The following is a 24,843-nucleotide window of genomic DNA, read 5'->3' as shown; positions in this document are numbered from 1 at the left end:
AAGTGATTACCGTTAAATTAAAAGGTACGACCATAAAAGCGCGCCGCGACCGAACCCTCGCAATTCATCAAAATGATCCCACAGCGCGTCTTTTGCTTATCAAATTGTAAAATATTGTCCATGACACCGGCGTAACAGGGGCGTAATTAATGCACTAAATCAATTCGGAATCACTCGGCGCAGAGTGGCCCTGCTGGGATGCCGTCATTATCGCAAATTATGGTGGCAGATGCATGGGGACAAGAGGAATGGTGGCATCTTCCCCTCCTCTACACCCAGCCCTGTTCCTTTCCCCACTCTATCTGACTGGCTATGTGTCAACCAGTGTGGTGTCTCTCCTCACTCACACTTGTGCTATCTTATTACCAGGTGCAAATTGTTTTATTAGTGAGTACTATTTAAAAAAATCCCCCCTTGGCTGTCGCAGACTGGTTTTAATGTCAGTAATATGCACGTCTTCATCCAAGAGGTACATCGAAAGAGATTAATATATGAATAGCTGTTCTGTTCTTCCTTTTTATATCTGAAGGTGATGAACGCCGAGAGACTCCGCACACCAAATATCCATTAAATTACAACACTTTTATCGCCTTAAAGCGGATATTTACTCCCACACAAGACCAAAGCCTTTCCATCTTCAAGTTTTGTTCCAGTGTAGTTGAAAAGAAGTTTAAATCGAAGCATACATCAAATATAGATGTTTTAAAATACTTTTTGTGTTAAATACGTTTGTGCTTATAGCTTCATGTTGACAGATACTCTTATATTGTGCATTAATAATGACATCGGATTGGCAGAAACTTTGTGGTGCATACTTTCTAGTGATTGCAAGAAACTATCCTGTGAACACACGGAAACTTTCTTGCGCTAACTGAAACTTACCCTATAACGTTTTTCAGCACAGGCCCATATAAAGTGCTTCATAGGGCCCAGAAAAGATCCTTGTGGGACACCTTTTATTTATTGGTAGGAACTCTGACAAGATGTTTGAACTAAAAGCTTGGGAAAGTTTATTTTTGCCATCGAGTCTAACTCATTGAAAGGAGAATCACCAAGTGTATGAAAAGCAGACATTCAAGTACAACAGAAGTTATAATACAACTATGGTTCATAAAAAATGGTTTTGAAAAATCTGAAATCAAGAAACATTAGAAATGCTAATGGTTTTTCCATATCATTAGCCAACATGTACAAGGAATGAAATAAACTTAATCGTTTATCTTTAAATTCAGATCAGGTGAGGATTCAGTGCATTGCATAGCTTTAGTATATTGCTTGCTTTGGCTTGAATATTTGTCAGAGACTGCCTGTATGTTTGCCATGTTGTCCTCTTGAATTACTTTTTCAAGACGAGTGGTTGTTTTTCCTCTGGCACTTCGTGAAAAACACTGACAGTAGTAACAAGAGCCTCATACTTCTGCACTGAAAGGTGAGGCCAGGCCAAACAACAACATCTCACTGCAAAACACAAATGAATAATTGACTTTATCTTGTTCCAACCTTGTCTCACACAACGTCTGAACTTGCTGCTAACATATGAATAGGAACACTGTGAGACTAAAAAAAAAACGTGTGCCTGGCTGTGCTGAGGAGCGCTTGTGTAACCGTGCTCTGAGATCATATGCCTCTTTGAAGGCCCTACATCATAGCTTCAGGATATATTGAATCATATTGCATTTTTATGACATTTTCTAAAGAGTCCGTGACTCGCTGTGATTTATAAGACTTTTTTGCAATTGTACATTCCACCCAGAAGTTGAATTCTTTCCTTTCTGTCGAGTTGCAGTGTTGATTAAAGTAGTGTGTCTGCACAATGTGTGCATGATAGTCTTATATTGTCACACATTTTGATTATTCCTGGGATAATGCTAGTGGGAGAAGATGCAAAGAAAAAGTATCTGAAAGAAGAGAGAGTAAAAAAATAATTAACCTCACATCACCTACAATATCAGCAGCAAACACGTACAAAATAGCATTAGCCATGAGATTAGTTACATCTGCTTTCAACATAATCAAATGGGTTAGTAGTTTGTCCCTATCTCATATCTTGCTCATGAATTTTTTGTAAAATTTAGCAGGTCTTAAAGGATTTAGTAACAAAATAATGCTTTTAAAAGATGGAGATTTTGGTCCAAAACATAAAATAATCATCATAGAACTTTTTTCAAATTAGCTTTACCTTGAACATCTAAATATTCTACTATTCTTATAATATAGTACACAAATACATGGCCAACTGAGAGTGTTGATTTAGCATGGAAAGCACTTTTAGCTTTCAATATAAAAAAGGATTACTGAAGCATCATATCATCTGATTGTGAAAAATATTATGGGAGAGCTACCGCCATGGCCTCTAATTCATCAGATCAGGATGAATTGTGGGAGACACGTAATGCTGAATACCACTTCTAAATGGTGTTAAGTATGCATCATCTGCAGGCTATGTGTTCAAGGTGTGGGACACTTTTGCTTTCACACCAGGTGGTGCTTGAACATGTGAAGACCACAAATGTGCAAACAGGTACGGACCGAGCATGTTATCGGTGAAGTGATACCTTAATACCCGTCTGTTATTGTTCTCCTCTTGGCTCTATTATCCTGTTTTATTCAGCTTCGTGTTATGAAGCTGCAGTCTTGTGAGACTCTTTGGGTGTGTGTCAAGTCAGTCACGTAGATTCTACCATTTACAACAACCAGGCTAACCCCTTGGTCCCCTTTCAGATATTAAAAGCCTGTCTTAGTGGCAGATAAATTTATGGGATTGTGTAAATTGTTTCTGCCAATCCCTTTTTTAATATCTACCTCCTGCAGCTGGCTTGAGGAGAACACGCCCCACATCAAGCTTCTGCTGCTACGCCGAGTGGAAGGAGCAGATTGGGTTCCTCAGTGACATTTACATTGTGAATGTGTGAGTGGATGTGTATGATATGTATGCATTATGCAACTGATGATGTCTTTGTGTGCCTGGCTTATTTCAAGGTTCACATGTGTCTGTCTTTGTTAGTTTGGGGTGAGTGAGTGAACCTCTGCTTAGCCCGGGGGTCGGCAACTGGTTTGGCCCTCTCCAGTGGCTCCTTGTGTCTGCGTGGCCTGCATGTGGGGAAAAAGTTGATCTTGTCCATTTCATTCATATTGACCATACGCTGACTTGAAATGGGCGCAATGGAAACTTTTCTATAAACCATATATCTCCAATATAGCCATCTTGTTAAGTAACTGTCATCTGACATGTGTGCAATCTCATAATTCATTAGATTGATTTATATTGGCAGACAAGCACTTCTAAAAACACGTTAAAGTTGTCATGCACCTGTAACCTGCCCATATTTAATTATCCACAAACAGACACACAGATGTGTACACGTAGACATACACACACCTGGTGTACCCACAAATCATGACATCCATCTTAGATCAGGGCAATTTGATTCCAAAGTAATGAAGTAGTTTAGCGCTGAAACGTGGTGTGCTTTGCAACTGCTGATGAAGTCACTGCCATCGATTCAGAAATGAGGAAAAATGGCAGACAACTGCCCTCCCTAACCAAAACACACACACTCCATACTCACACACTTTATGAAGAGACAAGACAGATCAAATCTGACATTGTTGTAATCAGTCCCACAGCTGCCTCCCTACCTGCCCTGAATATATTCAGGGTTTACAAAAGCTATAGTTTGGTGCATGAAGGAAAGAAAAATAGAGCTTGACTGTTTCAATCTGAGAGACTTATGGTTTTGTTTGTCAAGAATTGGTCGATAATTGTAGCATAGGAGACTTTATTTGTAAGAAAGGTCAGTTGGGAAGTTGCTAATTTGCAAACTGTGGAGGTATCCAGGAGAAACTGAATTGGCTTTCTGACCAATTTTGTTATGCGATCTTAACAATTAACTTGCTGAGTACAATGTCTCCCCACCAATAAATGTAACGTAAATGTAGGCTCTGAAACTTTGATCAAATTTACACAATTCTCTAATTGTACTCTTTGCCCTGGAAAAACATTTTTTGTCTTCTAGTTCAATTTGAGTCCTCACTTGTGAAAAATACATTCCTAAACAACCAGTCTTACAAATTTGTATACCAAGATTTCTTCTTCTCACATTACTTTGACCATATTTCTGACATACCATTACAGCTGACTTAAAAAAAGTGGCAACAAGGATTGCCTTTTAGGTTAAAGACAAAGTACTGGTGTATGTAGAAAAAACAGAATGGTTGGTGTGAAAGTAAGTTTGTCCTTGTAGGCAGGGTTGAACTCGTTTTTTGGTGCCCAGTGTGAGGCAATGGATGATTTATGTCTTGGACGGCCTCTTGTAACACAATCATTACCTGTAACTGCTATTTTGTTTCCATACATTCAAAACCTTCCACAGCGTGTATTCCTGTGTTTTTTGTCTCCTTCCGCCTTGACATAAATGTATTATCCAAGCACAGCCTTGCATTGTCTACCTATGGCTGCATCCTACCTCTGCACCGGGCCCAATCATCAATCACTCGGACGAGCCGGTAAGCACCTTTTCTTCCCCGGTGGAGTGAACTGACATTGGGCCTCAGAGACCACTCAGCTCCCCCTTCCTTTCTCCTCCACCTGGACTCTTCAGGGGGGGCCCTCGTTCAGCAGATTTGCGCCTCCTGTCAGGTATCCTGCCAGCTCACAGAATCTCTGTCCTAAGCTGGGCTGACCATGAATAATGAGGGTCTTAAATGTGAGATATAGGAGCTAGGTGCAATAGGAGATAACATGCTCCTTACTTTTTCCCCCCCTCCATAGCTGCTTCCAAGCCTGTGGCTGATACGCACTAGCTTTGTCACATAACTGCATTATGTAGGGTCCCCAAAGGCTACAGCATAATGCGATATGCCATTCGACTGTTGCTGGGATGATACAACAGCTTCCCCTCATGAGTTATGTATTAGTGTTTTCATTTAGGCTTAGGGATCAGATACTGTACTGCTCTGTCACTGTTGAAGTCTGGCCTGCTGATGCGCTGCAAACTCCCCCCCCCCCCCCCCCCCCCCCCCTTTGGTAATTTTTAATTTCCGAGTCAGGGTCTTTAATGTAAATGTGTCTTGACAACGCAGACGCCGCTCGTGAAACAGGCTTATATGAGATTGTCGGGCTGTCGGAGACAATAAATATCAGCGCCGAAAGCCAGTAGCACAGCTGCTGCTGAAGGCACACCCCTGGATACACACACACACACACACACACACACACACACACACACACACAGCTGTGTCACCCCAATGTCATTGTCAACACTGACTAAAAGTGTCGAAAGTGAAACGTGTCAGTTTGTGAATCTGACTCTGAAAACTTGCACTTTACTTCATCTAGTGGCAACTTGACTAACTGTGATCCAACACGGGAGGAAGCTGTTTAACACTACACTGCATTTAGGAATCAATATTTCTAAATGAAGTGTAAAAATGTTTTTCGTTGAGGAAATTGCGCTTGCAGCGGGTTAATTTACCACATCTTGCACAAGTAATCAAGGTCTGTCTTCTCTGTACCTTTTCAGAATCTAATTTAAAAACTTTGAGAACAAAAAGATGAGACTCTTGTTTATAAATAAATGAAAATAACAGTTATAGTCTTTTAGTTCAACCTTTCTGCGGCACAGATTCACATTTTATTCCTTAATTTGAATGTTTAGGATTACGTATAGGCCTTCTTAGAGTTTTAACAGAGTTTAGTTTCGAAAAATCAAATTAAACCCAAATTCTAGAGAAACATCTAGTCATGCTACTCTGTCTGACAAGATGATAGGACGTCTTTAATTCCATTGATTATGTTGAAAACCTCTCAGACACACCTCAACACGTGCTGTGACTGTATCAGTTTCATAACAAAATTACAGACTACTATCGTAAAAAGACAAGACAATATCAGCGTACTACGTCTACTTACAGTATCCAATAACACGGGTAAACGTAAGTTGAAGCGTTTGATGTGGACTCATATCAAAGGGATACCCCATGGGTGTGAAATCAGACCTGAGATGTTTCACAGAAATCCTTTTTTAGAAGATCTCCAAAACTCCTGCTCTGAATGACTTGGTGACATTTCATGCAGCTGGGTTTTCATTCATTTCAAAGTCAATAGCCCTCCTCTGAAAGGCCTTGATTTTTTTTTTTTTTTTTTTTTTTTAAACTGGATTCCTCAAAAATCTTGAATGTCACACCCGAGTGCTCTCGGCATACTTAGCAGCCAAACAGTCGCGGGAGGTGAAGGAGTGCATGCTCCTCTTACAGAGCTCATTGAAGCGAATTGGTAAACAGGTCCCTGCCCGCCCATTGACTTTGCCGCCGTGTGGAGGAGTCAGATTGCGCCGGCGCCACGGTCGCATCAAACTGTTGAGAGTCGGCAGTCTTGCCAGTGACATGCGCCGCTGCACTCTCCTTGACTCACTGGCAGAGTGCTCTATATGTATGGAAATGAGCCATAATCACCATAATATGTGTCCCATCTCTTGTATTTTATAATGGTGTCATTATACTTTTTTTCCCGGCATGATGCCTCTTTCCTCCTTCCTTTTCTCCTTCTCCTCTTTGCAGTACCTTCCCCTCCCTTCAACTCCCTCCTCTGGCTCCTTCTCTCTCCATCCACCTCATTTACACTCTCACTCATCCAGATGACAGGAACAGGTGCACTATTAATTATGCTTTGAAATATATCTCCTCTGTGCTCCACTTCCTTCTCTCTCCCTTAGCATTCTGCACTTTCTACGTCTGCACCTCCTAACCCTAAACTTCTCTCCTTTTGTTCTCCTTTATTCCTATTTGTTCAGGGGGGTTTTTATTCAATGAAAGCTTTTCTAAATCCAAGTTACACAGTGCAACATGCAATACTCAGAGTTCATAAAGAATACATACATATCCAGATTGGGTTAAACATTTGGAAATAACTTGTATTTTTAACGGCTCAATTAAAAATGTTCTAAACTGAAGTTAAATCAGGAAAGGCGCTCTTACAATGCGTTACAGCAGTGGTTCTCAACTGGTGGTTCGGGACCCAAAGAGAGTTCAGTGTGCACTGAAAACAGCTGAAGAGCATGTTTTTCCTCAACATTTGAACCTTTGCTGTCTTTAAGCATTTCCACACTGCTAAAAAGCATTCAGCACTATTTTAATCCCTGTTATAAGAAGATTACAACTCAATAGTGTCATTATCTCCAGATCTCAAACCGCTCTCATTATATTGCATCTGCACGGCCCTTGTTTGCTTTCCCGTGATATCTACTGAATTACCTCATTATCTTGAGGTATCAAACGTTGTTTTCTCATGAGTGCGACTTAAATATCTCATTATTTCGAGGTAACAAAGCAGTGTTTTGTTTTTTTTTGTTGTTGTTTTTTCAGGGAGTGATCCAGCTGTTTGGCCCGGCTGATGTTGTCTAAGAGTCTTTTCAGATCGGCTTAGTCTGACGAAGGCGACGCTGTCACAACGAGAGACCAGACTAGATTCAATCTGAGGAGATAAATAAGACGCCAGGATGAACATTCACCCAGTCGCATTTACTGGAATAATGTTGGACCACAGAAAAGTATCAGTCTTTACTTAACAAGCTTCTTCGGGTATTAGAGTGAAACACAAATGGTTGACATGAAATCACTTTAAAGGGATAAGCTTCTTATCATAGTTTCTCCTCCCCAAATATATCCCCTCATTTGATGTCTTGATAATGATGTTGGAAAAACTAGTTTGGGAAGCACCTTCTTTTTTTTTCCTTTTAAAAAGATAATGCCAGTTTTGCAGTTTGAGGATAGGTGAAAACACAAGTCCAATCTACATTTACTCAATTATTTATTTTGTACATGGTAATAAGCCATGAAAAAAATAATAATGATTCAGCATAATTGACTGTCATGTGTGAATTAACAATGCATGCGCTCCCATGGCAGCCCCGGCTTCCATACATGTGCACATTCTTTATTTCCTGAGGCGAAATTAGAGTCTTGCAATAGTCAATAAGTCAGATTTCATGGCGTCACACGGGGGCTTTTCCCAACCCTCCTTGTAAATTTGGATGTGTTGACCTTGACCAATGGAAAGCTTCAAGAGGGGGGGGGGGTTCAAATGAACAATTCCAATTATGTTCGTGACATGAAAGGTGAAAATTCAGCTCAATAATAAACGGTATAGACATGTATCCAGATGGAGAGTATGCAGTGACACAATTCATGTTAATTAAATTCTCTTAATTCTGCTGCTTAAATTCTCTTATTCAGCGTTTTTCTGTGAGTCTTGGGTGAAGCCCAAAGGCGATTCTTGGGAAGAGTGAAAATGGAGAAATTTGTATGCAAATCAACTGGCTGCTTTGGCTAGGCTAGTATCTGCAGAGTGAATTGAAAGGATAGGGTAGAAATTGTGGCAATTAGCCTAAAAACATAGAGCAGGTTAGCTTACATAAGTGTCTTTTAGGTAGTATAAGAGATCAATTTGGAAGTTCTTGACTTCTAAGGAAGACGTAGTTACTTCATTTTGTCCTTTTTTAATCTCTTTGTCTGTTCTTTTTATCAGTTGTTGAAAGAGTAGGACACACAATAGTGTAATGCATCAGCAGAGGAGGCCCAGATTCATTCACTCAGCAAAGTGTTTACTATGCAAGACAATTCTTGGTGTTTTCAATACTGGCTCGCGTTCAGATAGAACTACTTCCAAGCCTCTGTGAGTGTGTTTCCATACTGCGAGACACTGCAAACATTTCCACATATCTGGAGGGGGGTTACAGGTGCCTGAGCGCGGCAACTCTCAGCTGTAATATCAAGCACTTTCTGTTTCCAAGACAGCCACAGCCGCCTTCTATCATGATTATGTTTTGCGGGGAGGGGGAAATAAAGCACGTTTGGCTCCTTTTTGCCTTTCGCCTTGACGCATTGCAATCCCAGAGATGCAAAAAGCAATTTACCAACATGTGAAATTCACGTTTTTCGCCTCGAGGATATTCCGAAAAAGAAGAGAGGAAAAGAAGCCTGTCGGGACCTACGGAGGATTCTGTTTGACTGAGAGCTCCGCGCTAGGCCGCTAATTGCCTGCGATTGATGGAGAAAAGCGCTAGAGGAAATGTTCAACTTGCAATGCATCATGGGTATCTGACCTGAGTCTTGTCTGTGCCTTGTGGTTGTGTTTTTCTGTTGCGCGTAGGTGGGGGTTATTGGAATATCTAAGGGGGCCTGTTTGTGTGAGTAACGGAGAAAAATAAAATAAAAAGTCTTGACAAAGCCTTTGTGGCTTTCTAAACAGAAGAACACTCTGATCCTTTGGAGTCATGCTTGGATCAGAAGATGCAGTCGAAATTGCAAAATAATGACCTGGACCTGTGCCAGACGTCTTCAAGATTTCCGCGCTTTGTTCTCTTTTTGAATCATGCTCATCACTCAGGAGCGAGAGGTTGATTTTATGGGAGGATGAAGGGAAGGAGATGTTTGTGAGCGGTCCAGCGTTCGTGCACCTTGTTGCGGCATATTAGCCCTCCCCCTCACCTTGTTAAGGCGTTTTTTTTTCTTTCTCTCTTTTCAGCGAGGATACAAGTGGTAAAGCATAATTTCATCCGTCCAGCTTGTTAAGCATCACAACACATTACCTTCAAGGCAGCAGCGAAGGGGGCCGCTTCTCCGAGTGCAGCGTCCTTCGGCTGCTGTGTTTGTGTGAGCGCGGCTGATGTGGCAGGAGGGGAAATGCAGGTGCTTGTGTTTGCTTCCCCTCTGGACCTCCCTCCTCTTCGTCTCCTTCCTTTCGACACAGGCAAATATTGATTTAGAAAGCTTTCGTGAAAGAAGAAAAATATGCAACGGAAGGAAATTAGAAGTGTCAAAGCCAAAGAAAATGACTAAGAAAGGGCGAAAGTAATCCTTTAATTTAATTAGTTAAATTACAACAAAAAATCCTTTAAGTCTGGGTTTGGTTTCTTTCGTCTTGGTGCTCTCTCCCTCTTTGCTCTAACTCGATCCCGCTGGAAGGCTTTCCTGCGGTTGCTAGGCAACAGGGAAACAGTTTTTCTTTGCTTGCGCCAGAGGGTCCCGGAGGCTGCCAGGGAGACGAGGGCACAGTGGAGGCACTGTTGAGTCTGCCAGCAGCCCAGTGCGTGCCTACAGCTGGGTCGGGCAAAACCCCCCCCCCCCAAATGAGTCATGGCACCCATGGCTGACACGCCGAGGGTTACGGCGGATAGCGAGGGCAAGCTTTAGAGACTAACCGGCCCCTCAGCTGTAAACACAAGGTCAGAATTCAAGTTAAAGGCACAAGTTCTCACTACGGGGTCGGATCAAGAAGCCCGCCCGCCCTGGAGAAGAGAGCCTTTTTTTTTTTTCGGTGCTGAGGCTGAGTCACAAGTTGACTGAAGTTGAGCAAGTTGCCAACTTTCTAGCCAACACAGAACCAATTCAACCTACATATTTGACAGAGAATGATTCCAGCAAGGGGGTTTGACAGGCAGCAAAGTACCTCACAATAGCAGTCCTTTTTTGCAATAAGTATGCTAATCAAAGCCTCAGCTGCAATGGATTCTACTGCTCTTTCATTATGTTGTTCTTTCTCTGCTCAGGTGATTGACACATTGTAATCTTGCTAATAAGCACCTCCACTGTCTGTTTCCTGCCCATTGTGTTACTGCTACAATAGGCCAACCTGGCAGATGTGCGTGTTTGCCAAGTGCTCGATATAGAAGCTAATCTCGGCTACTTGCTATTATCCTGAAAAGCAGGCACTCCACATGCTGGGTTCTCACTGTCAGTCTCGACTAATCTCCCAAAGGGGGTCAGTAGCCAATCCAACCTTGCATTACTCATTCTGTTCCCTCCCTGCTAACCAATCATCTCGCCTGTCTCTGGTCATTAGGGAGTCTCTTTAGCGGCCTGCTGCTACAGATATTTAAAATAGCTGTGATTAAGAGGTTACAATTTGATGAAGGAGCAACTGAAAAAGTTAGGTTTCAATTGGTCTCAGTGACATCCCCCATTGGTTTCAGAAGAGTTGTTTTGACGCCAAATAATGACGTTTTCGCATATTGAATATTATAATACATAATAACATATTATAACTACATATATATTACTATATATGTAGTAAGAGGCAACCTAGTTAGCGTTAATGCTATTAAGACTAAAACCATTTTTTTGAGCCATGCTGTTAACATGTTTATTTCTGCTGTAAACACTGGAAAGGGTATCATTGGGTTTTGCAGCCAGCCTCAAGTGGACAGTTAAGGAACAGCAGGTTTTTTTTCACTTATGTGTTTGCTAGGAAAAAAAAAAAAAAATTGATTCCCCAACAATAAAAAAGATGAAGCCACAAGAATAAAATCTGTTCACTGCTGCAAACAATGCCTTCTTGTGTCAGTGCTGAACCTTGAAAGCAGCTCTGTTCCCCCCACTTATAAATGTGTTCTAATTTGGCTTGTCAGTGGCTGTGGTTAAAATGTGTTAGTGTGGCATTTAACAGCTGTTGTATGTGTGTAAGTGAGTGTTTTTCTGCATGTGTAGAAGTCGGCTCAGGCTGTTGTTTGAGTGACTCAGATGAATATTGCATTGCCACAGAGATGGAGCTGTTGCAACAAGGCAAGAAGCTGTGTTTTATTCATGCATATAAGCTAAGTTTCATTATCTGGCTATGATGCTGTAGTGATCTGCTGCCAACTCCATTGAAAGGGCTGTCAGCCAAAAGAAGTTATTTCTCAGCTTTCTTCTATTATCTCTTCATGTCATCATGATTGCTGCCCTTTGACTCTGTAAAGTTTTTCCTTGGTTTTTCGAGGGATGACCCTACAATGAAGATAAAACACTCTGCTGCAGAATTAGGATAAAAATATTCAGAAATTCAAAAGCTAGCCTTGGCCCTAACCTCCATCCTGACTTTGCTGTTGAATTAATTTCCCCTCGTCAAGTGCAGAGGTAATCAGTCTGATTATTTTTTGTGATTTTTAAGAGGTTCAACTGAACTGGCATTCAGGACTGTCTATTTGTGTCTCAACCAGGCTCTACAGCCAATAACTATCGCTTTAAAAGACACAAAATTCTTCTTTTTCTTTGAGTCTCAGAAGAATTCTATCATACCTGATCCAATGTTCCAATGCCATTTATGTATAAAGTCAAATCTTCCACATATAACTGCATACATGCTGTATTTTGAATTGAAATGATTGGTTTTAATGGTGCGACCGTTTTCTGGCTCCACCAGCGTCGCATTCCCCGGTATCATGGATTTTCAAGCCTTAAAGACCAGCTGTAATCACAGGAGACATGTAATCAGTCTGCAATTGGGCTGACATTTTAATCACATTGGACTGTATGTCCAAATTGAGCTTGACATTTGAAAATGCAAATAACATGCTCTGTGCACAGGAAAAGGAGAGGAATGAATTACCGCCTTTGACAGTGTTCCATGAGACAGGAGTGGCAGCAGAAAGGCATTTTGTATCTGAAAACTAAGAGTGGAGGCAAATATGTAAATTACAGAATAGGTAATAGCGTGTTCACTTGCTGCAGTTTTTGGCTTAGTTTCCTGAATCAAATGGTACCCTTTGATTATACCCTTTTGATTTTTTGGGAACTACCAAATAGGTTATACTATTTTCTACTTTGGCATTTGCCATGGTATTGGTGGATCATTGAGAAAAGCAGAATTGTTCAATCTGCCTTATCCATTATCCAAACCAATTTGCAAGGCAGATGGCACTCCACCTATGAGTCCAGTTCCTCTGGAGTTATGCCAATCAAAAGGAAGCATTTTCTTGCCACTGTTGCCTTGGGCTTGTTATTGAATTATTAAGTTGGGTATCTGTAAGCATTCACAAGATACTGAATGAAACCTTTGACCATTGAATGTGAGCCTCACAGTGTATATTAAATGTGCTGGTTTCTTTTTGTCCCCATGCAGTCAATCAGAGAAGTGACCGGCTACGTGTTGGTGGCTCTCAACCAGTTCGACTACCTGCCCCTGGAGAATCTCCGGATCATCCGAGGCACAAAACTGTACGGGCATCACTACTCTCTGGCGATCTTCCTAAACTACAGGCGGGACGGGTACTATGGCCTGAGGCAGCTTGGCCTACGCAACCTCACAGGTATGAATGAATGAGTGTGTGTTGACATATTTAACGAAATGCTGCATAATCCACATGCCAGTTGCACTTTTACAAGTTTAAGAAAGAATATTTTGAAAGCATGTGTACACCAGCACATCACATAGATGTTACAGCAATATTGGTAAGCCACTGGAGGACTTATTTTTGCCAGATACATTTTCATTTTCCCACACCATAAATGCTTATGTTTGACTTGTGTTACACCCACATATAAAGCTTTAATAAGGCCTTTTTAATTAAGTCACAAAATTGGAGCTCAACTTTTGAAGTCATGTACCCACTACCCTGGCAAATTAATCTTCTGGTTTGTTGTACAGAGGGATCAAATGTCTGTGAAAAGTCCTGTTTTCTATTTAATTACATTTTCTGTTTACACACAAAAACAGGCGTCTTTCATGGTGTCGTCTTTGGAAGCTGTTGTGTTCTATGTAATAGCTTTTCCCTTTTCTGTTTCTTTTAAGAGGGCATAAGCTGAAGTGGATTTCATTTGTAAAGGGTAGCTCATGTCTGTGTAAACTCTATCTTCATAACCAATCGTTGAGTCATGACCTCAGCATCAGTTAATCTTTGCCATTTTGGAGTTCCCCAAAGGATGGCGTGGCCTTCCAACTCCAGTCAGAAAAATAGAGGCAAACATCTGATACAGGCTTGAAACTCATCTTTAAAAGTAACTGCTTTACCAGCTTCCAACTGAATCACATCTCCTTTCACTGCTCCTTAAATAGCACCATTAGCTGTACAAGACATACATCTAATTCTCACAGATGCAATGGCAGTCCGCCTGCTAAAAGGTTCACTTTTTTCAGCACGTCAGGAGTCAGGTGCTGCCTTTTTTTTCCTTCCGTCTTGGCGATGGCATTACCATCGCTCCGGGAGAGAAACGCAGGCCGTCGCAGTAGAAGCACTGGCTGAGGGACAGCTGTCACATACAATCTGAGTGGAAGCTGTTGAGTTCAGTCTGAGGGTCACTCTTTCCCTTTTGCAGCATTTGTTTTTCTTGCTCTATTTCATGCCATACTGTCTGGAATGACGTTGGTGAACAGACAGAAGCTGGGATATGAGATGAAGGTCATTAAAGATCGCCAAGAAAGATGATGTTGTCCAAGGCTGTGTGAGACCGTGCCAACTCTCCGGGGAAGAGTTGAATGTTTGAACTTTGAGCGTAGCAATGAACAGCAGATTGGACTTAGTTTGGATGGGAATAAGTACCATGTTGTATCCTTCCACTTCCATATTTTGCAACCATATAGGTTCTGTTTGTTAACTCCCTGCAGACAAGACCTTGAACCAAAGAATGTGATGCCTTTTAAGGTTTCTTCAAGGCATTTTCATGGTCTTGGATCTTGTCAGATTTGGGGTCGATTCATTTAAGTACAAAAGATAGGACGAAGATTGTGTTGGACTTTCATTGGAATAATTATGATTTTGTATCCATTCACCTTGCATATTTGAATACCTGGAAGGTTCTATTTTTTAACTCCTTGTAGACAAGACCATAAAGTAGAATTTAGCCTTTTGAGTCTCTACATGGTACTTGTCTTGTATTTGGTCCAATTTTGGTGATAGGTTAAGCAAAGTACATTTGACAAAGTTTAAATTGGACTTAGATTGGACTTTGAGTCCTGATATCCCTCCACCTAGCTTAATCTCAGAGGTGTAGTTGATAATCCTTGCAGACATGCCATGGAGAAGCAGAAAACATGATGCCAAGTACAAATCTCCTCATGGCAAATTGATTGTCTTTCATCCAGTCTTATTTTGGAGACAAATTCCTGGATTTCTTCATGGCAGAAACACTGGAAAGGCCTACTGTTCCTCCAGCAGGAATGGAGCTTAATCTTTTGGAGAATCTCACGATGGCCAAAGGGGAAAATCCTTTCCAAGACATATCTCCTCAAAGTACAGCCAAAAAACAAAGACGAACTATTGAGAAGCCTCCAATTCTCCTGAGAATGTGTTCAAACAGAGGTATCGGAAGTAATTTTTTTATTAGGCATATAATGATTCAAAAACTGCTACATGTACCACCATTAAGATTAGTTTTGTGGCATGATTTTGCAGAAGAGCATGCCAGAGCTTGCAACAAGGAGTAGTACCCAACTGTGCTGAATCCCACCATGGATTGACCATGTGGTGTGTGTCCTAAACTGCCAAGCCACCAGGACGCCTCTGCTGTATTCCGCCTTTGTTGTATTTTGCCAGAGGCTTCTTCTCTGGCATCGATCCGTCCGCTTTACACCGCTCTCCTGTGGGCATTGCCATATATCCTACATCTATCCAAGAGGAAGCAAATTAATATTAGTGTAATACACTCCTGCAGATCTGACATCAACTTTTCCCAATTGAAGCACAAATACAGGAAAGTTCAGCAAGCATAATAAAACCCTGGGCATCCATATGTTAAAAGAGAAAAGTGCTGAAAAAGTTGGACAGCAGGATTCATCTTGGGCTCTTATGCCATTGACTTTGCCGTAGTGTTTTTGTGATTGATGCTGGGGGATCAAATGGTGATCCATATTAAAGCACATGACAGATTTAGTGTAATAAGCTGCGTTTTATGGAGTCTGAACATGATGATAAAGGACTCCTGGGAGTTTTAAGGGCATGCTGACACCCTAAGCTGGTAAAGCAGTAGGGGCGCCTTCCACTGGGACGAGCCTTGTGTGTAAAAAATGAGGCCTAAGTGCACCTTTATCTCTCTTTGATGCATGATAGGTAACTGGTTTTCTGTTTTTCTTTGGGTTCTGTTTCCACCATGGATGTATCATGACTAGTGTGTTCCTATTACACCTCAAACTACCAATGAGAGCTTTGTTTTCTGCCAGCCGATGCCAACCAAAGTAGGATCATAAACCAAAGTTTTTGGTGATCTTTTAAGTGCTCTCTTTTCTTTGATTTCATTAGAAACAGCTTGACTTTCTCACCTTCCCTCAAAGGTATTCTGTTTCCTTTGAGGGGACAGTGTTGCATGATCAGTGTCCTTCATAAGCTTCTAGAAATGAGCCCATGTTACAGTCATAAAACTAATTTTTCCATGCCTTATAGAATGACCAACAGGCCAACATCCCGCCATCTTAAAGTACACTTCTTGCAAAGACAGAATGTTTTTCTTTACTCGAAGGAATGGTTGCATAAACAAGATCTATAAGTATCTTCAAAAGATTCTTTCTGGTTGCAGTAAGGTAGTACGTACATTATTTATGCCCACAATGCATAATCTACGACTTCAAACTCTTCTTATTTCAAGAAACCTTTTGAGACAGTGTTGATCCTCAGAGGCAGAATTTACCTCAGCTTCACCGCTGCGATTCCAGCTCTCCACCGGCCCCCTGCCTGTCTGGCTGACACTCCACACATTTCCTCTTTTAGCACATATTCAGGGTGGGTGCCTCACATCGCCAGCCTTTAGTCCATACCATCTGATCTCAGTGTGCCCCTACGCTGCAATTAAGCCCGATCCAACCATGCATATGGAACAGTGCTGTTCCTCTTGATTCCCTCCACTCCTCTGCTTGGCACAAAGAGGAACTTACGGAGAATTCTTTCAATTTAATAAGCTCACAATTAAGCCAGAAGGATGATTCTGCCTTCCTAACGATGAAGCTACCCAAGCACATTTGCTTAAATTCCTGTATGATGAAATGTACTTATGTGTTATTCATTCTGCAGCCTACCACCATCTCCTGAGGGGATGTTCTGTACGTAGGTATGTGCGCAACGCGGGAGAGCGAATATCTCCGGCGTTTCCCACTGCACACAATACATTAAACAACAGCGTCACTGCAACTCTATCCCTATGTGGATTCACTACACAGTGAGAGCCAACAGAAAGCGTGGAATTCAATTTAGCCGTGGAATCTGCATGCACACAGCTGTCTTTATAGTAGCAGTGTAATAGCAATCTATGTTAAAGAAACCCCCCCTCTGATATCGACATGTTCAGCCTCACCCTGCAATGCCCCCGCAGCTCTTGTACGCCTTAATAACCTCTTACACATATACACAACACATGCGTCGACAGCCACATGAGCTATGTGCGTGCACATGACATGCCTCGCTCGACACTGCAGTGCTAATTACCCCATGCAGCGCTGCAATGATGATATTACTCACCATGCGCCTCTCAAAGCTGATGAGCTGATGTATGAAATGGTTTACATTTCCTATCTTTGCTCAAGTTTTGCTTTGTTAGTGATCTTCGTCTGGCAGTGTTTTTTCTACCCTGTGAAATTACCCATTTGGGTTGGTGCCAAATGGCTCAGTGTGCCCCAAAGAGAGCTCTGACTCCAACTTCCCATCTGGCAGCAGTGCCCCCCTAATGCTCGTGCGCAGAAAGTTAAGAATCCCCTCTTTTAGTTTTTTCCTATGATCTTTTTTGCCTTTTTTCACCTATTATGCTTACTGAAGGCTCTCCGGGACTGTCGTGACACCGCCATGGCTTCCCAGCCTGGCAACAACCCAATCTTCCCCTAATTTAGAGCTAATAATTCACCGTGGCTGTCTTGCTAATTGCGACGTTTTTCATGAGTATTTTTGAATGCATTCAGGCCAAATTACCAACAGCAGTTGCTGCTGCTGAGAGGGATTGATTAATAGACTTCATTATAATTAACCCCATGTGCATCTTCATTTCTAGAGCATGACTATTGTTTTAGCGCTTCACAAGCATTCTAAGCACTTTCTCATTTCCACAGTCACTCTGCTTAGCTGGATCAGATTTTTTTCATCATGAGGAAGGAGAATTGCAGAGTGATCATCGGAGGGAATCAAAAGATATGTAATCTGATCACACTGCTATCTTCGACAGTGTCAATATGTATAGAAAGGCATGGTTTTAAAATGGTTCTGTTCAGCTGCACCAATAGTCTTAAGCAAATATTGAGTTTTATTAGAAACAAGGAATGTAAAAAGTCTCTTTGGAAGTGAGATCTTCTCCCTACCGAGAGTTAACCAACTTTACTTCTCAAGTGTTCAATTCAAAAGTGTCATAAAGGCTGAATTCGATCCATACAGTAAATCCCTTCAGTGGGGAGTATAAAGATCCAGCACATCAAAGATATTATACCCTCTGCTTATTTGATAAAAGAGCCGCGTACCTGAAAAGAGAATCCTGCAGCACTGCATGAAGACACCTGACTGATGTTGCCTTTCAATGCATCCATGCTCGCCTCCATTCTCAACTACTTCCACCTTGCATTCAACTCTTACATTCCACTGGCAGTTTTGTGCGGGGCAAATCCCTACTGATGAAACAGAGAAGGGAGGCAGAGGGAACCCTGGTGATTGTGTTGGGAATGTCTGTAGATGACTTCCAAGGGCACTTTATTTAACATAAGGCTTGCGGTGTGATCTCCAAAAAGTGGTGTAATTACAGCAAGATCAAATAGAAGCGAAAGCGGCTAATGCTAATACCCAGTCCGACTCCGGACTGTTATGAAGAAGAGGGAGAGTAGAGGGATGGGGCCCATTAATAATGAATGCAGTGTCATCATTAAGGCGGCAAATGATTAAAACATATCTCCCAGCTTCAAACGCTGCTTTGCTAGTCCAGAAAATGCTACAGCTGTGGATGTGCAAAGCGAGAGAGCCCTTCAGTCTGCTTGTGAAATAAAGTTTTTTCTTTTTTTTTTCTTTCATCTATTCCCCGTTTTTTTTTTTCTTTCGGAGTGTTGAAACACCACAGCACCCGCATTCCTTTTTGAAAACAAAAACCACTCCAGATTTATGTAATGGAGTGAAATCTACTGATCTGCACAGACGTTTCTATTACGGGAAATTTCAAGTCAAATACTCGGTTGTGCAAAACCTACAGGTACAGACACTATAACAGTGAAAAATATAATAAAGCATGTCAATGAGAGTTCACTGACAGCCAAGATAGTGCGCTTTAAGTCAACAACCTAACAGAAAAATTGAGTGCTTCCTTTTTAGGACACAGGAAGTATTGTCTTCGCTTGGGAAAGTTTCTTGGTTGTCAGTCAATTGTACTCTTGCATCAACATGATTTCAGTCCATGAATTTCTTTTTTTTTACTTTTTAACAGACAATGATAAGATTGTCTTTCTACTGTAAGTGACACAATGTCATTTTGAGAATACATAACCCAAAATAACCTTCCAAATGGAAGACACAAGAAACGACATTTCAATGATTAAAAAGGTGACATTCATTGATAAGCAAACACACAATGGGACATTGTTTTCTGTCATCTCTTTATTTCCCTTTTCCCTTTCTTTTTCACACTTGAAGTCTGTAATGCCTTGTCTGTGCTCAGTTTTATCTGTCAGCTGTGAGGTAGATTTTTTTTTTTTTTAAACCCTCTGACAACAAGACCCAAGGGGCTCAGGGTTTTCTCTCCATTAGTGGTTGTGGCACGTCTGGAAAGAGGGCAAAATGATCTCTAATGGAATGGTAATAGTCCCCCAGGGCGGAGAGACCGCTGCCCTGTGCTCCATTCTTTGATGTTAGGGTTGACATCCAATGGCTGACACTCTGTGTTCTGCAGGTCAGTGTCAGCTGACCCAGGCTAACGAAGCTACACCGAACAGTGTAGTGCAGAAAAACAGTCCCTTCTCTGGACTACTTTGTCACAAACTTCTGTGAATGAACAACTCCCCAGTCCTGTTTCAAATATCTAATCATGACTACAGGGAAAATGCATAGTGATAAATGAATAAACCTGAAACATGCACAGCAGTTCTAATAATGTCAACAACAATGTCTTACACCGATGTTCAAATAGAAGTCTCCCATTACCATAAACCTTTTCAACATGTCATTCAGGATTAAAAGGCAGACACCTTTTTAATCATGTTGCTTTAGATACAACAGAAGCTCAAACTCCTTCACTCTGTTTAAGAGGGACATTGGGGTCTGGTTAGGCAAAATGACTCAGCATTTCATTTGAACAGTTCTAGGAATTCCTGCATAATATATTCCCACTTAATAGCCGTGACGTCATCAGACATGCTCATAAGAGCGCAATTCACATTTCGGGGGAGAGATAAGCACCACTTCCACTTGTCAAATTCAACTTGCTCTGAATGTTCTGAACAATGCTTTTCTGCTCCTAAAAAGGGCATATTACATTTATGTTGTGTCCATATTCCTGACTAGTTATTTGTATAAAAGGTTGATGGGGGCAGAGGGGGTTAGACCTCTTCATCACCTCTTAAACCCCATTTTTTTAACCTGTAATGTTTTAATCAACCTAAAAAGAGGTTGTATTTTGGTTGACAATTACATTTCCCGCCATTTTTTAAATTCATACCATGAGGAGTATTGGGGCTTACCCTCCTGACACTGGAAAATATTGTATGCTTTGGGGTCTTTGCTCCCAGGCAACTTCCATTAAAATTGGTGCAATTGAAGACATTGTTCTGGTGTCTTATTTAGTACCCCTCTTGAGGTCTGTCATGTAACTTTAACTCCCAACTGCTAAACCATCAGAGTGTCAGCGCAGCCAAAACAAATATCACCAATAAATAAATCTGTCTTGAGCATCTGAACATGCACAGAAGCCTAAAGGTTGAGTCAGGAAGTGGCATAGGACCGGCTCAGAGAACCTCACTCTAAATACACTGTAGAACCAGATGGAGGCAATTTCCTGGTCACAGTTGATTTGCTAGTGTGTGTGCCGTGTCCGTGTGGTTTAAATTACCCAACTGGAGAGATGAGTGCTAGAGCTCTGTGCCAGAAAATGACAAATTGCCCATTTAGCCCATTGTAGGTGTCAATTTTAATGCAGAGGGTTAGCTCTGCTTCTGGCTCTTCTTAAGTATTATGCTCTGTGAAAATGTGTAATAAGGCCCATTTTAAATTACAAAATAACTTGTTAGACGAGCTCTATGTATGTGTGCTGCTTGTGCAGTACAGGTGTTACACACACACACACACACATTTAATCTCTGAAGGAAGCTTCTTTTTTCGGTTTCTTGATCCATGAGTGGACATTTAATAATGGGCTACATTTCAAGTTATGATCGAAGCAGCTCAGCAGTTTTACTGTCTTGATGGCTCCCCAATGGTCCATTCATAGTACCCTCTACATTTTTGTTTGATGGTCTGGTTTTGGGCAATTGTAACAAAACACTATTTCCAGCTCAATAACAGAGCAGCCAGTGGACTGACTGTCAGGGTAAGTCCACTGTAAAACAACCTATCACTGCTGTTGTAGAAAAACAACATGGGGCAGCAGTTCTGTGCTTGTTTGTTTCCTTGAGACTGAACCTGGCAATTTATTTGATGAGTGAGTTTCTTGACCTGTGGGTCACTGAGACCTATTAAAAGCTCAGTATGAAACTCCAAAAACTCATGACTGGTGGAAAATACTTTTATTTTTGCAGATTTGGGGTTTTTTTGAGCTTGCAGATTTAATTGACTTCCAATTTCCAAACTTAAAGGAACAGTGTGTAGGACTTAAGGTCAACTTATGTGAGCCAACTAATTACGTCTTGGGGTTTCCCAAAGACGTTACATTGTGGTGAATAACTGGTCCATAAAACACTTTACCTGGCTCAAATGTAAGACCAAAATGTAGCTCAAGAGTTCCTGAAAACAAATTCACAGACATTTCTTCTTGGTATCAAATGGCCAAAATACTCTTTGGCTGTTGCAGGTGCCCGTTGTTGCAGTACTAATATTGGCCACAGAACAAAATTGAAACTAGCGCTAATGGGGAATCAGATTACTTATATCTTTGAAGAAGACACACAACCTAATCTTATATTTGCAATGGAGTGTATCATTGTTCCCCCTGCTTTTTTTGTGATTGGCTGGATCTATTTGCGGTCATTAACAAATATGGCCAATGGGTCGAAGCAGGTCTTTAAGTAAACTTCTGATTGTGTCTCATTTTAAACCAAATGTCAACTATACCTTCAGATTTGAACAAACCGTGAAATAGTAAGTACTAGCTATTAAGCTTAATTTCAATGTAACTTCTTAACAAACTCCTTAAATTTAGTAGTTACTAGATTCCTCAGTTGTCCCCCCATACCCACACATAAATCCACTTTAGTGTTACTCATTGACGTCCACTGCTGCCCGTTTGTTACCTTGATTAGCATTCAGCAGCGCTCTCATCTCTTTGGCTGGCTCTTTTGTTTGCCTGCGCTGATTGGAGGGCCTCTGGTTAATTTAGATGCAGGGAAGCGGTGACAGAAGAGGGGGCTTATTAGGGCTATGAACCCATCCCGCCTTAAGTGCAGAGTCTCCAGTTCCATTTTCATTTGCTTCCATTATTGAATTTGCCGGCTTCTCATTCGCCCTGATTGCATTTTGTGTCACCTCTAAAAAATAAAAATAAAAATAAATTCTGGCCCCCACCTGAGGTACTGTACCAATCCAATGGGAAACTTTAGATATGATTGCAAAGTAATGACACTGACACAAGTTAAAAGATTCATCCCAGAACAATTTTGTCATCTTCACAAAGTTTTTCTCCTAAAAGCCTCTTGAAAGGACGTCTTTAATGATAAGAATGCATAGCAGATATGAAACTTGAGAGTCCCATTAAGAATCCATTTAGGCTTTTTCTAAAGAGTGTGGGCGTGGCTTATCAAGTTTAAGTTGGCATCACCCTGGCTGCACCCCCAACAGTTTATTTAGTCCTAAAAACACCAATTCCAATTGGTCCCATTGTTGACATTTAGCATGTAAACTTTTAATGTTAGCAGAGTCCCCTGTTTGTTCAATGACGATTCTCATACTTGATATAATCAGCCAATTAGCAGCCCTTTGACTCTTCCTTTGATTGGATCGAAGCATGAATTACATTGCGTGGCTGTGGCTCAGTGGTAGTTTGGCTCATCTCTCAACTGGAAGGTTGGCGGTTCAGTCCACATGTCGACGTGTCCTTGGACAAGAAACTTCCCAAAGCCCAAATTGCTTCTGAGTGGCAAAGCCATTAAAATGCATCTGAATGGGATTAGTTAATACTGATGGGCACCTCTGCCATCAGGGTATGAATATGTAAATATGACAAATCTTTTCATGGTCAAAAGACTAGAAAAGTGCTGCAAGTCGAGTCAATTTACAATTTACTGAAGTAGAGAGTAGATTTTTAGTTTTAAGAGGCTTTAAGAGTAAGTTTCTATATGATATTGTGATATAACCTGTAACTCTGTAGATGGACAAGTTGGAACTTTACCAAAGAAGAAAGTGTGTCTTTATGAGACAGACTAGAAAAGTGACAGACGGGCAGAGCAAAAGTTGGTGGAGGAGAAGGAAAAGAAGAGTAGTGATGCCAGGGATTCATTTAGCATCAATTGAAGCTATAGAAGTGGAAAAAAAGTAGTGTCATCTCCGCCTCCACCTCCTCCAGCACCTCTGCAGCTTCCATAATCTCCTAATGTGAAGCGTTTTTCATAAGGATTCATCGCAAAACAATATCATTCGAGACTGCGAAATTTAATCAGGGGCTTTAAAACACAATTATGGTTATCAGGGAGGACACGGCGGCAGCAGCTTTGGATCGTGGGAGGGGGGAGGGGAAGGAAGAAAGGGAGGGGGGGGGGGGGGGGGTAAATGGAGGGGACCTCCCCCGCACTGTCTGCGCCCTAGTGCTCCTCTCACATTTGTCACCGAGCACAATATCTCTTTGGCTGGCAGAGCTAATAATGGAGAAGTAAGGGGGGAAACGGGACTCTGGAGACCCACCTCCGCCTCGCCGTGAAGATCAGATAAGTTCTCCTCGAGTCAGAGGCCTCCCTGAGCCGCTGTGGATTTGCTCGTACGGTCTGTATCGTTTATAAAACACAGCGCACACACCTTTGACAGCTTTTTAGGTGTGTGAATAATGCAGCTCTGTATAAAAACGTGCAACTGAAGGAGGACGATGTTCCCCCCTACAGGAAAGAAAACCTGTTCACTCACCAAACCGTCCAGACTTCTTCATATTTTTTTGCTGATTCTTTTCTTTTCATACCTCGAGGCAAAGTAGTTGCCATTTTCTGTCTCCATTATCACACCACTTATCTACTGGCGTTTTGTTTGCCGTCTGGAGACTTTAAGAGTTATTTATGTGATTTGAACAGTCGTTTTCACTTAAGCAGCTACTTTCTCAAACAGCCTCTGTTATTTCTTTTTCCTTTTTTTTTTCGCCCCTCTTTAGAGTAAACATGCTCGGAGGCACTGTACCATTGGAGGGTTTCACAATTCCACACTGAGTCATCCTCTGTGGGACCGTCTTGGTTGTTTTTTAGTCGTGTTTACCTCGAATCCACAGGTTTTTCCTTTAACTGTACCGGCTGGGGAGAGAAATCCACAACTTCATTTTAATCACATGTCGGTTGATTTTGGTCAGACACAACCACACACACTCTGACCCTCACACACTAACATGCACCTTACAGGATAGTAATTAGATCTCCATTCAGGCAAACATTGTCTCCATGCTGAATTCCCTCAAATTGCACAAACACTCTCACTTGTCTTCCATCTTTTTTTTAAAAAAAGTCTCTTTGTTCTCTTTCTGCCAGAGTGCAGTTCATTCAAGACAGTGTATTGTGGGCATTCCAGCCATAAGATGAAAGAGACTTTTCCACTTGTGTGGGGAACTCTATTGTTCATTGGGGTGCTCTATTGTTCAGCTGGTTTGACTGATCCCGTTGCAGTGCTCTCCCGTTTCTTCATATGTGCGTCTGAAGTTCAAAGTGCTCTGTGAAAAAACACAATTCAGATGCTGTTTGGCTTAGAGCAAGACTGCTTTTTTTTGTTTTTCCTCTAAATTCATGTCCACAATTTTCTACTCACTGTC

The 24,843-nt window shown here is 41.5% G+C and overlaps 1 protein-coding gene across 2 annotated transcripts in view; it reads left to right on the top strand.

The window, feature by feature from the left end:
- LOC132959656 (receptor tyrosine-protein kinase erbB-4-like) overlaps positions 1 to 24,843 on the top strand; it is a 222,521-nt gene that overhangs the window by 119,855 nt on the left and 77,823 nt on the right. For both annotated transcript variants that reach the window (XM_061032834.1, XM_061032835.1), the window contains exon 3: positions 12,878 to 13,064. In XM_061032834.1, coding sequence (XP_060888817.1) covers positions 12,878 to 13,064 — 187 coding nt within the window. The remainder of the gene's footprint in view (positions 1 to 12,877; positions 13,065 to 24,843) is intronic.

The sequence above is a fragment of the Labrus mixtus genome, chromosome 24 (genome assembly GCF_963584025.1).
Source record: "Labrus mixtus chromosome 24, fLabMix1.1, whole genome shotgun sequence".
Lineage (NCBI taxonomy): Eukaryota > Metazoa > Chordata > Actinopteri > Labriformes > Labridae > Labrus > Labrus mixtus.
The sequence above is the reverse complement of the archived record's forward strand: the minus strand, read 5'-3'. Positions and strand labels throughout refer to the sequence as shown.